Source organism: Polyodon spathula, chromosome 2, assembly GCF_017654505.1.
Source record: "Polyodon spathula isolate WHYD16114869_AA chromosome 2, ASM1765450v1, whole genome shotgun sequence".
In the NCBI taxonomy this organism is placed as follows: domain Eukaryota; kingdom Metazoa; phylum Chordata; class Actinopteri; order Acipenseriformes; family Polyodontidae; genus Polyodon; species Polyodon spathula.
Genome location: NC_054535.1, coordinates 17,105,072 through 17,119,616, shown reverse-complemented (window position 1 = coordinate 17,119,616; position 14,545 = coordinate 17,105,072). Strand labels below are relative to the sequence as shown.

General features: G+C 37.5%; 1 protein-coding gene across 4 annotated transcripts in view; it reads left to right on the top strand.

Annotated features, from left to right (window-relative positions):
• LOC121330837 (lateral signaling target protein 2 homolog) overlaps positions 1–2,036 on the top strand; it is a 125,078-nt gene extending 123,042 nt beyond the window's left edge. For all 4 annotated transcript variants that reach the window (XM_041277697.1, XM_041277687.1, XM_041277714.1 and 1 more), the window contains one exon: positions 363–2,036. In XM_041277697.1, coding sequence (XP_041133631.1) covers positions 363–494 — 132 coding nt within the window. In that variant the 3' untranslated portion in view covers positions 495–2,036. The remainder of the gene's footprint in view (positions 1–362) is intronic.
• Positions 2,037–14,545: the final 12,509 nt, after the last annotated feature.

Here is a 14,545-nt window from a genome sequence, read left to right as displayed (position 1 = left end):
CAGAGTACAGTGATCAGTAGTTGTATTTTAAACTAGCAGTCGCACCAAACTGCAAACAAATGTGTGCTCCTGAATCTGTTAATAGCCAATGGGTAGGTTTTCAGTGTTTTGGGGGAAATGTTGATCATTTAAAATTGTGTATGTTTCATTGTCCATTTATCATGAAGGCCAAGTTAAATTTTCAGATCAATCCAGTAAGCTGTCAGTAAACATACATACGAGAACAGTGAGCCCTGTATTGATGACTTTGGCATTATAAAGTCTTGTTGTATAAAAACATTATGGGCCAGATTTACCCCACAGTGCATTCAGTATTCAACCCTGATTAACAAAACTGTGTTTTGTGTGCACGTGTGTTTCAGATCTTCTGCTCCCGCTGCTCCTCGCACTCTGCCCCCTTGCCCCAGTACGGGCAGGTGAAGCCTGTGAGGGTGTGCACTCACTGCTACATGTTCCACGTCACCCCCTTCTACAGAGACAAGACTGGGATCTGACAACAGTCCTGGCCAGGGGGACAGGATGCACAGGGACACGTTCTATTACAAACAAATAACACTGCTAGAAATAATGATTCATATTAAATAAATACATTTTAAAAAATGGAAGTTGCCTATAGACCCGGATAAAAGCATCGTTGGCATTGATGGAGCCTTTTTGTAGAGACTATTTTAAAATAAAAAGTTGTTTAATAACAAGCTGCTGAAAGGGAAGCACTGAACAACCCTTTGCCACATGGCTACATTCTTCCACAGCTTTCTTTCATACTCTGCATTGGTAATGTTGGTGTTCTAATGCTGGACAGAGAAAGGGAACGCTTACTCTTACTGCTACACTGGGAAGGAGCAGGGCTTAGGCAATAAGCAGCATTGCAACTTAATACTACACAGGAATGGCATTTTACATGGTTTTTATGATCTTGACACAGCAGCCAGGAGCATAATGCGAAACACTATACATGTCCTTAAGAAACAAACAAATTTCATTTGCATTGTCATTGGATACTGTGCACTGCCAAGGTGATGTATAATTCTATAAATGGCGATGAATGTGTGTGAATAAATAGACTTGTTTTCATGGAGGAGGGCACCCATGAGACTCCTTAACACCAGTTCTTGATGAATCCACTGCATATTAGGTCTGGTATGCAATCAAGGGCAAAATACTGGAGTTGTGCAGACTCTTTGTCATACACAAAATACTTTTAAACAGGTATATAATCGTATAGTATGTCAAACAGCATTACTTTATGTTCATTTGGTGAGAATTCAACTGATAACAACTTTAATTTCACTTTTCACAATAGAATTATTCAAGCCACTTCACTGAATAGTGACTCCAGTGGCTGCAAAGCAAATCTCTCCAGCCACTGAGATCCAAAAATTCTATTAGAGACCTGATCATCTCACGTTGTACTACTCTATCTGAAGACATGATGATTAGGGTCATGCCTCAATTAGACATCCAGTCCACAGCTTTCTTTCATCATTCCAAGAGGAAATGTAATTGTCAATCTGTTTTCATAAAGCAGACTCCGGAATGCATATTATACTGTGGTATATAATACAAGCCTAAGAATAGAATGTATAGAAATGAATAAATAAGAAGGTGTCTGATTAGATTACAGAGCCACACTGTCATGTTTAGATTATCTATGTGTGTCAGTCTGGCTCTGCATAGCAACATGAGGAACTGGAATGAAGGGAGTTCTGTACTTAATGTAACTTAATTAATTTGGAAAGGTGAATCAACACTGGATTATTCAATTCATTCTCAGGCATGGCTCTGCTTTATTTCCAGTTGCTTTTTTGATTTAACATTTCCAGTAATAATCTACTTTACGCTTAAATCTCAGGATTCACATTCCAATGATCTATTTGTTTTATTTTTGAGTAAAAAAACAGACTTTTTCTTTTGTTCTTTCCTTTTTTTTTTCTTTTTTTTTTTAAATATATAAACACAGTAACGTAAAATTGTGAAGAAGATTAAACAGAAAAAAATGCTTCCTCTGTATAAACTGAATGACATTTAAAGGACAGGAGATACTATTTATTCAAAGCTTGTTATTTTGTAAATGCTTGTTCATTTCCATAAATGATGTATGAAACCTTGTGAGGATCTTGGATACCGTTAGTTTCTAATGTCTTGTATATACAATAAAAAAATGCTTTTCTCTTTCAAAAAAAGCAGAAGACGTGCTTCCAGTCTTCTGAAGTTGTGTGGCTGCATCTAAAGGTACCTGATAATTTAGAGTGCCCAATTATCTTCCCCCTGATGTTCTCCAGTTATGCTCCCTCACCACTGTAATGTCCTGCAATTGCTCAGGAGAACTAAAGGTCAGTGAGAATCCACAGGGTTGTGCCTTTACCGGATGAGACAGTCGGGTCTCTGTCCCAGTTACTTGCATTGAGAATCCAGAATCCATATGCTGTTATCTTACATTGACGCAGCACATTTGGATAAGCAAATATCACAAAGGCCCCACAGCCGGAAGTCCCAACCAGAAACAGCAGAATCCTGAACTTTAAATAAGTCCAAAGCACTTGTCACTTAATAGCTCTAACTAGAGGTGACCTTGACAATACTTTGAGACAACTGGCTCCTCATGACTAGATGCACCCTGTACTTGGTACTTTAGTAATTTGATAGATACATAAGCCCTCAGTAATTATGCCTTCAGGGTCTGGCCCTGTTGTACTTTCTGCAAGCAAAGAACATATGTCATATACAAGGTTATGATTGATGATGGATCTTTAGAGCCTCCAACCAATTGCTGTACAGCAATTGAAGGGTTAAGACACAAGGCGCTACTTTGTATTAAACACCACAGTCCATGCATGGATAGAGTACAAGTCAGACTCAATTCAGCGAGAATCCGGATTGCATTGCCAGTGTCGAACAGGTGCAGTTTCTGGCTGCTGTTTCCAGCAGTCTCTGGGATGGCTTAGCCTGCTCACCATGGCAACTCCAACTAAACCACAATAATTGAAAGACACTCTGCTCCTGTGATGTACTGTATAAATGGGTTTGAGGGGGCTTTATTATTATTATTATTATTATTATTATTATTATTATTATTATTATTATTATTTATTATTATTATTATTATTATTATTAATTATTTTTAATAAAACTGGAAATTGTGAAATAAAGAACCTTAAAGGTACAGTAAATACGTGCAGTTAATTCAGTCCAGTAGACTCACATCTTAAATGGGGAAGTGAATATAGTCACTGTATATAGTGTGTGTGTGTGTGTTTTTGCTCAAAGAGCCAACTTCCAAATGTTTTGGTATGTATAACATACCTTTGTCAAGGGAAAGTGTATTGGAAAACAAACATTGGATGTTTTAATAGGTTTTTGATGCCATGGTAACCACACATATATTTCTCTTTAAATCTGTCTTTGTGATGTTACTCACTATGTAGCTAATGACATAACAACCTACTGTTCCTTTCTATTTAAACCTTCAGGCATCATGGTTAGTCTATTTATTTAGTCTGTTTATTTTCTTTTATTCTTATCTACTGTACATTATCTAATTTTATTTTTTCTAAAACCACAAACTTTAGGTAATCCATGGTGTGTGTGTTCCTTGTAAAGTGTTGAACTATTGGTTAATTAACTTTTTTTTTTCTTATATTTGATAGGTGGTTCTGTATTCTTTTATATAATTATGTACCTGTCTCTGCTACATATTTTATTACATTTTATGCAAAATATACGATATACAAGGTTGCTATCCTTGCATGACAGATTTTTTTTCTCTTATTTGCGATTTCATTTTTGTCTTTTCCAATATATTTTAATGTGGACTAAAATGTCAGCTGAATTTGCATCCCTTTTAAAAGCTACAATCAGTGCTTTCAGAATTAATTTTTTCATTTTTTTCTTTGAAATGTTGGGTAATAATTTAGAATATGTAATCGTTAATGGTACTGTCTTAGCCCTCTCTTCCTCTTTCTTATAATCAAGTAGATCATTCCTATTGTTTGTCAACTTTTCTCAATTCTCTCCCAATAATTTGTTCTTTATGTTCTCTTTTCTTAAGATTTATTTTTCATTCCTTTCTCTGTTTTGTATATTCATTTTCATCAGAACAGATTATTTTGTTATCTTTATACTCAGCCCTTTGGGAATTGCTCTTTTAGTATGGATATGATATGCAGATGGCATATGTAGGTTTTGATGCATATCAGTAGGTTTCTAGTAAAGATCTGTTTTAATTGATCCGTGATCAAGTTTAACCAAGGTGTTGAAGAATTCAATTTCAGATTTTGTCCACTGAAATGTTACGGTGGATGTCATTTGTTAAATTATGAAACTGTACAAGAGAGTCTTCGCCATGTGCCAATATTCCAAATACGTCATCCACATCTCTTATGTACTTTACTCAATAACATTTCCTACGATTTGCCCATATACATGCTTGAAAAATGCATCCCTAGTGTTGAGGCTATTGCTGCTCCATCGTTCTGTTTGTGACTTCTTCGACCTCATGCTTACTGGATCCTATTCCCTTTGTTCTTTTTCGTTCTTGTCTTGCAAATCTTAGCCCCTTGGTGCTAAATATTTTAAATGACTCCCTGAGCTCTGGTGTGTTGTCGGCTGCTTTTAAAATGTCGGCAGTCACTCCAGTACCTAAAAAAGTTAACATGGCTTTAGCTAATTTTAATAATTATCATTCCAACTCAAATCTGCCCTGCCCTGCTAAAATATTAGAACGAGCTGTCACTTTGCAATTAAATTGCTGTCTAACTGCAAATAAACTCTGAACCTTTGCAATCTGTTTTTGGACAACTACACAGTTCTGAAACTGCCCTTCTTCTTATGGCAGCTGACTCAGGTGCGTTATCAATTTTAATTCTTTTGCATCTTAGTGCTGCATTCAACACTGTAAATCATGCTATCCTATTAAAATGGTTTCAGTCTTATCTTACTGAGCATCAACACTTTGTCTCTCTTGGCGGTTTTAGTTCTGAGGTTGGGCTGGTAACATCTGGTGTTCCACAGGGCTCGGTTTTGGCCCCTCTACTATTTAGTATTTACATGTTTCCCCTTGGTCACGTACTAAGATTACATGGCCTGAATTATCATTTTTATGCAGATGACACCCACATTTATGTGCATACTAAATCTGATGTTGCTGCCTCTGATTGCAGTGCTTGCTGATTGCATTTCTGATATTAAGAATTGGATGTCACAAAACTTTCTGCATCTTAACTGTGACAAGATGCAGGTTATGTTGCTAGGCACTGCCCACCAGTTACATAAAACCAATGCTGTGAACTTGTCAGTTCATGTTACTGTGCTTGAGTTAAGATCCAAAATGAGAAATTTTTTAGTTATTTTAGATCCTGGATTAACTTTTGAACCTTGTGTGCAGAATACTGTTAAGGCATAATTTTTCCACCTTAGAAACATCTCTAGGATGTGACTTATGCTTTCTGCTTCTGTAGCTGAAAAGCTGGTTCATGCATTTGTTTTTTCGTGGATTGATTATTGTAACGCTCTGCTTGCAGGGGTCTCCAAAAGCACACTGTCCAAATTACAACATGTTCAGAATTCAGCAGCTGGTGTCCTGATAAGGTCACGTGCGAGGGATCATTTCACTCCTGTTCTAGAAGCAATCACACACTACAAACATACTTTATCTGCTGTTATGTCCTAACAGTTTACAGAAGTTCAAGTGTGACATCTTGTGGCATGTATAGGTATTGCAAGTGATAATCACGTAAATACATTATCGAGCTGATTTTTGTTCTCTCAGCAGCTTGTACAGGTTAATTATGTCTAAAACAGCTCCAGCCAAACGAATGTACATTTTATGCTATTTTTAGGAACATGTAAATTAATCAGTGTCACATGTGAAGGTTACTGCAACATTTTAGACTAATTAAAAAGTAGAAAAATTGAATTAATTGCTTGGTAATTATATCCACCATCAAATCAATTTTTTATGCTGCAACAGACATGTCCCTGAGTGTTTCTGTAATGTATCCTTCAAATCATGTCTCATTGACTGTCCAGTTTGTTTGTACTAAACAAAAGTAACACACGCCTGAGAAAAAAAAAAATAAAAAAACCTGCTTGCCAATAATATAACTCCACTATATGAACATATCATTTCCCTGCTCCTGCCTACAGCAAAAGTAGACTGCTTCTGAAAGTCACCCTTGCAAACTCCGCTGTGCTACAGCCACAAGCCATAAGGCCTTGGAATGTGCTAATCACCTGTATTCCGTCTGTTGCACCCTTGCTATTGATAGTTATTTAGCACTAGCCCAATCACTTGTATTGGGAGTCACATTTCTGTTGGCAGCCCTTCAAGCACCAGACCACCTGAGAGCTGAGTTTGCCTTTCAGGATAAACTGCATTATACCAGCACAGTTCCCTGTCTAGCCACAAGATGGCGCTGGTCCCCAGGAACAACAGCCATGCTGGGATCTAACAGTGCATTTCAGGGCATTTTGTAATATTTTGGAGAATCTATGACTACATTGTGTAATGCACGATTAAATATGCATGTAACTATGGATAACACTAGATCATGTTTTATACTATAACCAGTAGTACAGAGAGTTTGAAAGGGAATATCTTGGTACCTGGTTTAAGAAGTAGCAGCTGGTGCAACTGGTAAAGCACACGCTATTTCAATGTAAGATTAGTCATCACTTTTTGAGACTGTATGCATTTTAAAACACCAAAGACTTGCTCATAAGTCAGAGCCCACCACCAAAAGGTCCTTGAACTGTATGGATTGTGAAGAAAGGTTCCTGCAGTAATTTTGATTTTGGCTTTTTTAGCATTCAACATTAACGTATTGGCAATTCAATTTAGTCCTGAAATTTCAAAAACGAAATTCTGCACTTGCATTCTATTTATTTATCTTCTTTAGCTCTTCTGAGTTGCTTCTCATTTAGTAAGTCCTATATTTAATGGATTCTATTTTTCTCTTTTGTATGAGGTATGTGTTTGGAAATCAGGATTACAAGCATATGCCTACTGAATAACATTTAACTTTGAAAAGAATATCTAAGTGGCTGCTAATGGAAACGAAGGACTGTGCAATGACCAGTGGAAAAATTAGCTCAAATAGCCTTTCTCAAAGAAAACATGACAGACTGGTGTCGGACAGATCATTGGTGTACAAGTATATGCTACATGCTGTGGGTGTTTTGTAATTTTACAATAACACCCAGTAAGCCAAACCTTAAAAGTGGGAAGCACTGAGAAAAAACAAAATCATCCCGCAGAGCCTTTGTGAAGAACTGAAAGGGGAGAGTGGCAGACAACAAGAGGTATGAAAAAATATATTAAAAGGGGAATGTGTCCTAATAAAAAGTGAAAGACAGAACTGAATCAGGTTGTTTGGTGCACACGGTGCTGAGTGTCACCTCACAAATATCTTACAGGATATTGCATTTTGGTTGATCTGCCCGTTTATAAATCTGTATATATATATATATATATATATATATTTATATATATATATATATATATATATATATATATATTTATTTAGGTATTATACCTTGTTGTGTTTGGCACTGGTTTGTCTTTAAAATGTTTTAAATAAAATATAAAAATGGAAAATATTCAGCAGATGGGCCACATTTATAATACATATATATATATATATATATATATATATATATATATATATATATATATATATATATAACTAATCATTTAAACTCACATTCATTTTATAATACATTAGGTATGTTATGTCCCTGAATAACTTAACAATTTAGAAATAAATGCTGATTGATACAAAGGGTGACTCAATATTTACAGATGTGGGGCTCGTGAGTGACACATCCAGTAAAGGCACTCAGTGTGGAGTGCAAGATGCACCCTATAGCCTGGAGATTGCCAGTTTGAATCCAGGCTATTCCACTGCTGCTGGTGGGGAGTGCTTAACCAGGGTGCCTTCAGCTCACCACACACCAGCGACCCCTGTAATCTGGCCTGGCACCTGTGTGGACTTGCGACACTGTATCTCTGAAGGTAGCGACATGGCAGGCCTGCAGAGTGAAAAGAAGTGGACAGCTGACAGCACACATTTTAGAGGATGTGTGTGCTTGTCATCGTCCAGCTTATAAAAATTGTGGAGAAAATGGGGTAAAAAAAAGAATATATAGGATACGAGAAGTGGGAGTTCTGGCAGCCAAACACAACTGTACTCTTGTTAACCTATGAGCAGTGTATGGTTGACCTGCACTGCCTGCAATATTGTCATGAATCAGCTGTTTCAACCAATTAGCATTACTGTGTGAGGGCTGGCATTAAGTGTTTCAACCAATTAGCGCAAAGCATTGCTATGTGAGGGTGGATGCTTATTGTTTCAACCTATCAGCACCAAGCATTGCCCTGTTACAGAAAGCGTTTACTTTCTGAGTCTTGTAGCAGCTGGTTTCGTTGTGACAAATGAGCTCAGCAATCTGATAAGACATGAAAAACATTCCCTAGCATCCAGCACTACATTTCAAACAAAGCTGAGCAAGGAATATTTTAGCTGTTAACATACACATGTCAATAACATATCTATCAATAAAAAAAAAAAAAAAATTGACATTAGAGTGGGATACCATGCAGTTTAGTTCTCTGTAATTTCTGGTATGCAATTAACCAGCAATGAGATCATAGGAGAGACAAACAGACTGTCATGTACTGCAGCTATGTTAATGACTAGCCTGGGTGTGCCTGCTGCTTCAAGGTGTGCTGGGCGCAGTGTGGCACAATGACATATAAATCCTGCACAGTCTATCATTCAACCTCCTACCCTTCCTGATCTGTCAAGTCTGCTCCATACAAGTTCATTCATTAGGGGTATGGGAAAAAGCGCATCAGTTGACTGAGACTGAGTTAGTATTGTATGGCTGGAGAAAGTTACATTTTCAGCTTGGACTTGGCCCAGCAGCTACAATGACTACCATCCAAATGTCTGTTGGCCCTATTTGAAGCAATAACACCTTTTAAAGTGTAGAGGGCACTAGTACCGGTATGTCACAGAGAGAATCTACTTCAAGGCAAACATTTCAGCTTGTCACTTCCTCACTAAATGAAAGAACGCACTAGCCGAAATGTTTGTCTTAGTTTCTTACAGTTTTACCATAGGATTCCAATCAAGCATTTTGTAGTTACAGGGAAAGTCCTGAAGAGAAACAAATGTAATCTTACTGATTACACTAGGCCACATGTTGATCCTAAAGCCTCATCTATATAAAGGACCAGTCTTTCAGGATTTGCTATTTAAAATGATTGTGCATTATTACTATGTATGCTAATCTTACATTTTGAAAACTTTACTGCATATATTTTATCAAAGGCATTACAGAAATTAAGCTGATTTGCAGCAGCAGCCCTGATCATAGTGATCGCCATGGTAGTAATCCCTGGTGGAGTGCCACAGAAATTAAACAATTAACTCAATCAACCTATTAACAACAACTAACCCAAAAATATACAATAAAACTCCATATTTCCCATATGCAGGGCTCCCGCCCTGTCACAGTTGTGTTTCAGGAAATGATGGGAAAGGTTAGATATTACCAGGGCCTGGGTGACACTTTCATATTTAAAACCCAGGCATGACATTTTAATCATTAAACCTAACCCTATGTAAAATATGTTCATTTATATGAACTGCAGTATACCTTGTACTTTGCCTTTAGCCTGATTCCTAAGTTGAGGGTTCACTTCTGGAACATTCACAAGAGCTCAGCAGTCGCGTGTCTGTTTGTTTACTGTATGTGTTAGCATGTAAGACACTGGCTTTTATACAACACAGGGATTATGTATTCAGGTTTTTGAGCTTTCCACCTCATCTCATCTAACCTAATCAGGGGAGAGAATCCGTCACAGCAAGTGCATCACACAACATTGCCCATTACAGTCTTCCCCACTTAAACCTCAGTGATTGGCTGCAGCCAGTCTACGAGATCCAGCAAGACTGGTTTGAAAAATAAAGAACAGAAGACAAATGAAATCATGCATGGTTTTTATTTTGTTTTCCATTCAACTAAACCCTTAAACTAAAATGACAGGATTTAAAATAGATTTTTTGTTTAACAGCAGAGAAAATACATTTTAAGATAATACATATTTATTTAGGAAAAAAAAAAAAACAACATCTTAATGTAAAATAAATATGAAAAAAATTAGAGATGTCATGATTACTGGAAACGGAGTGGAAGGCTTTGGTAAATGTTGCGGTTGTTGCAGGTCATTTCAGTGCCTGAGAACAGGAAACTGTGTCTTAAAGCCATCCTGTTTAGCATTGCCCCCTTCCTGCTTGATCACAATGACGCTACATATTTAGTAATATCATATTAAGACAATGATAATCCTATGCAGTCAGCATCTCCTGGGTTCATTGTTATTCACTGTGGACTTTTGTTAAAGTTTCAGAAAATTGACTTATTGGCAGATTATAGATTTAAAACAAAAGGAGGTACAAATTCTCTGGGAGCGTCTGCACTTTGAAAAGCATCTGCTGTTCTAGAGAGAATTTTACTACCCCCCCCCCCCCCACTACACCTGCTGAGCCACTGAATAGCTGAATAGTCTATTTTTCTACCACAAATTGGCAAGATTGACTTTGAATATACCTTCACAAATCTGTCCCTGTCTAACGTGGCCAACCACAACATTAGTCTTGCTGAATATTCAGCAATACAAAGAAAGCAGAGTATGTAACAGTAGGGCTCAGTCCATGAAGGAATGTATCTTGTCCAATGAATCGTTAGCACAGGCTAGAATTAATTGTGAAGTGAAGTTCTCTTTACCATCCATCCTTATCTATTAATTACAATTGACAAAATGTACTGTGGGGTTAAAAATGTTACCTTGAGTTACAAACCCATATTAAAATGTCCCTGCATTTTTACAGTATTTGGCAATTTATCATGACAACTCTATGGGCAGTGTTTAATGCACTAGGACATGGTTACTGCCCTATATCGCTGATACCATCATGCCTGTGCATTACGTACTCTCTATACTTTGTTGTACTTTTCCATCATATAAAGCAGCACACTTTCATAACATCTGCTTTGTATTTCAGGCTTCTACCTTCCCCTCTTTGAATAAAGATAATAGAGAACGGAGCTGTCTGGAGCAGCAGAGACCACAGGCATTCAGATCTCCTGGAAGAGAACGATGCCACCAAAAAAAAAAAAAGGAACTGAACATCTGCCTGTCCTCTTTGTAAAAGTGCAGAGCTCTGACCAAGGCAGAGGAACAGAAAGGGAGCATTGTTTTTGTGGCCAACCTTGGGCTGCTGAGCTGTGCATGGGAAATAATAAACCTCTCCCTAAACACTGCCAGCCTGTCTGGTGCACGCTCAGGCACCCAGACACAGGCAGATGTGAGATGAACTGAGCCTCTAGGACGAGGACCCACTCTTTTCCACCCACAGCTCAGGTTTAACAACCCGCAATCTATTCAATCAGCCTCCCTGAATACGCTGCAGCTAGTTCTGCACCAGAATATTAACACATATCAAGACTACCTCTCACATGCCCCCAGTTTCCCTACATAGGCTCACTTCTGCTATCCATGGTTTTGGTCCTGCCTATTTGTGTGAGATACTTATTCCTTATCAGCCGGTAAACACATACTCTGAGATCTGTCAATCACATCCCCTTGGTGATTTAAATAACTTGATTGAAAGGCTATAGTGTGAGGGCTTTTAGTTCTAGAGTGCCTTCACTTTGCAACTCACTTCCAAGTTTCATTCGGAAAGCTGAGTCAATCAATATTTGGCCATTTATACCTCTTCTCCACTGGCACACCCGTACCTGTGAGGGCTCGGTACAGTACAGGTACAGGTTGTTCTCTACTGGATATTTGTCGAGCCAAGCGAGAACCAAACCGTGGAACTCCGGCCTCACAAGACATTTGAATCTGGCTCAGAGCCAAGTCAGGCCAGGGGTGGGGTTAAGGATTTTTGTCATTACAGTTAGTACACTCCAGAAAGACAAATAACAAACAACAAGGCGGTCAGCGAGTGTGATGAGAGACAAGCACAGCCTTGGGACGCTGAGGAAGTGCAGGCTCTAGTTTCTCTGTGGGCAGATAGAAGCGTTCAGGAAGATCTGGAGTTGTGCATCAGAAATGAGAAAGTTTAAGCCTAAATTTCTTACAATTTTAAACAAATGGACATAAACAGCAGGTACAGTACATTTAACACTAGAAAACACAAAATTCTACCAAATTTCTCATCCTTGACCTTTATTATATTAATATAAAGAAGAAAAAATGCGTTAAATAAAAGCACCCAAACAAAAAACAACACCTATCCTTCAATGGGGTGTCTTTGGCAAATCATATTTTTAAAACCTTCTTTTTTTTCTCCTTCAACAGAACTAACTGAACTTTATTAAGTCGATAAAATCAGTAAAACTTGTGGATTATAAAAGACATTCCTAAATTCCAAAAATGTCAGCAAAGCCGTTATGGGATATCATCAGGAAAGTCTTATGAACGATTTTTTCCAAGGTGGGTATTGTATATATGTACAGATTTTAAAGTTATTAGTTAAGTAGTATGCACTCTGCTGGGCTCCAATAACAATACAATGAAATACATTTATATTTTAGCTGTAAATGCGCCACGGTTTAAATAATTGAAGGTAAACAAAATAAATCTGATAAGACAAGAAGAGTCAATATGTCTCAAACGGTATGATGAAATGTTAAAGTATGAGAGAGAGAGAGAGAGGGAGAGAGAGTATATGTCTGTTCTAGTAGAGACCCGTAAAAACTAACAGATGGTGAATAGGTGGGTTATCTGCAGCTTGGCATGCTGCGTCATAATAATGTTAACTATGTTTGAGTTCAATTAAAGGCTTTCGTGTTGTTTTTTATAGGCAAGCAGTTTCAATTTGGGATTTCGGGGGCTCATAAATATAAATAAATCTGGGTTTATTGTATAATGAGGTAGAAGGGTGTTACATGAAAGTAGAAGCAGCATTTCAACTAGAAAGGAAGGGGGGAGAAATCAACAAAAAAACAGAACGGAGACCGCATCAAAACAAGGACAACTCAGGTAAGACAACCATTAAATGTATTTATCTAAATGCTAGAAGTATCAGAAACAAAATTTTAGAACTTGAAGCTACTGCACTAACAAGTAACTATGATGTGATAGGTGTTACAGGAACTTGGTTGTCTGAGAGTGATGGGGACGAATATAATATTTGTTGGTATGTACTGTATAGGAAAGACAGGCAGGACAGAAGAGGTGGAGGGGTAGCGCTATACATAAGAAACAGTCTTGAAGCCCACGTGTTAAATCAAGACAAAGAAAACAAAGCCGAATCAATATGGGTCAGAATAACAGACACAAATTCAAAGGGCATAATAATAGGACCATGCTATAGACCGCCAGATTCAGATGATGAGCAAAATAATCTGTTATACAATGACATTAGAAATGCATGTAGCAAAGGAGAAGCAATACTAATGGGGGATTTCAACTTCCCCCCCCCCCCCCCCCTATAAAATGGGAAAAACCGGTGGGGAGCATGACAGATGAAATTGAAATGGTGGAAATGACAAATGACTGCTTCCTAACACAATTTGTCAACGCACCGACTAGATGGGAGGCATGCCTTGATTTAGTCTTTTCAAATAACAAAGACAGAATAACTAAAACAGAGGTCAGAGAACCAATAGCAAACTCAGACCACAACATGGTCTCATTTGAAGTGTTTTTTAAAACCCCAAAAGTAATGACTAAAGCCAAGGTTTACAATTTTAGAAAAGCAAACTATGAAGGTATGAAACAGAGACTAACAGAAGTAGATTGGAGTAAAATAGAGAAAACATCCACAGAAAAAGGATGGCTGTTCTTCAAAAATGTAGTACTAGATGCACAAAACAATTACATCCCTAAAGTAGACAAATCTAAATGTAAAACTAAATTGCCAAAATGGTTTAATAGATCAATTAAAAAAAATATTCAGCGAAAAAAGGCACTTTACAGAGTGTTAAAAAGGGACCAAAAAGAAAGTACACAGAAAGAGTACACAGAACTGCAAACGCAAGTCAAAAAATAAGTTAGAAAGGCCAAGAGAGAAATAGAAATGAACATTGCTAAGGGAGCTAAAACCAATTCCAAAATGTTTTTCCAATATTACAACAGCAAGAGAACATTCAAAGAGGAGATTAAATGTTTAAGAGATACAAATGGCAAAATCGTAGAGGAAGAAAAAAAAATAGCAAATATGTTAAATGATTACTTTTCACAAGTTTTTACAAAGGAAGATACTGACAACATGCCCCACATGTCATCCAGTTCCTATCCAGTTTTAAATAACTTTAGCATAACTGAGGCAGAAGTGTTAAAGGGACTAGGAGCTCTTAAAATAAACAAATCCCCTGGGCCGGATGAGATCCTCCCAGTAGTACTCAAAGAAATGAAAGAAGTAATTTACAAACCGCTAACCAAGATCATGCAGCAGTCTCTTGACACAGGGGTGGTACCGACAGACTGGAAAATTGCAAACGTAATACCGATCCACAAAAAGGGAAACAA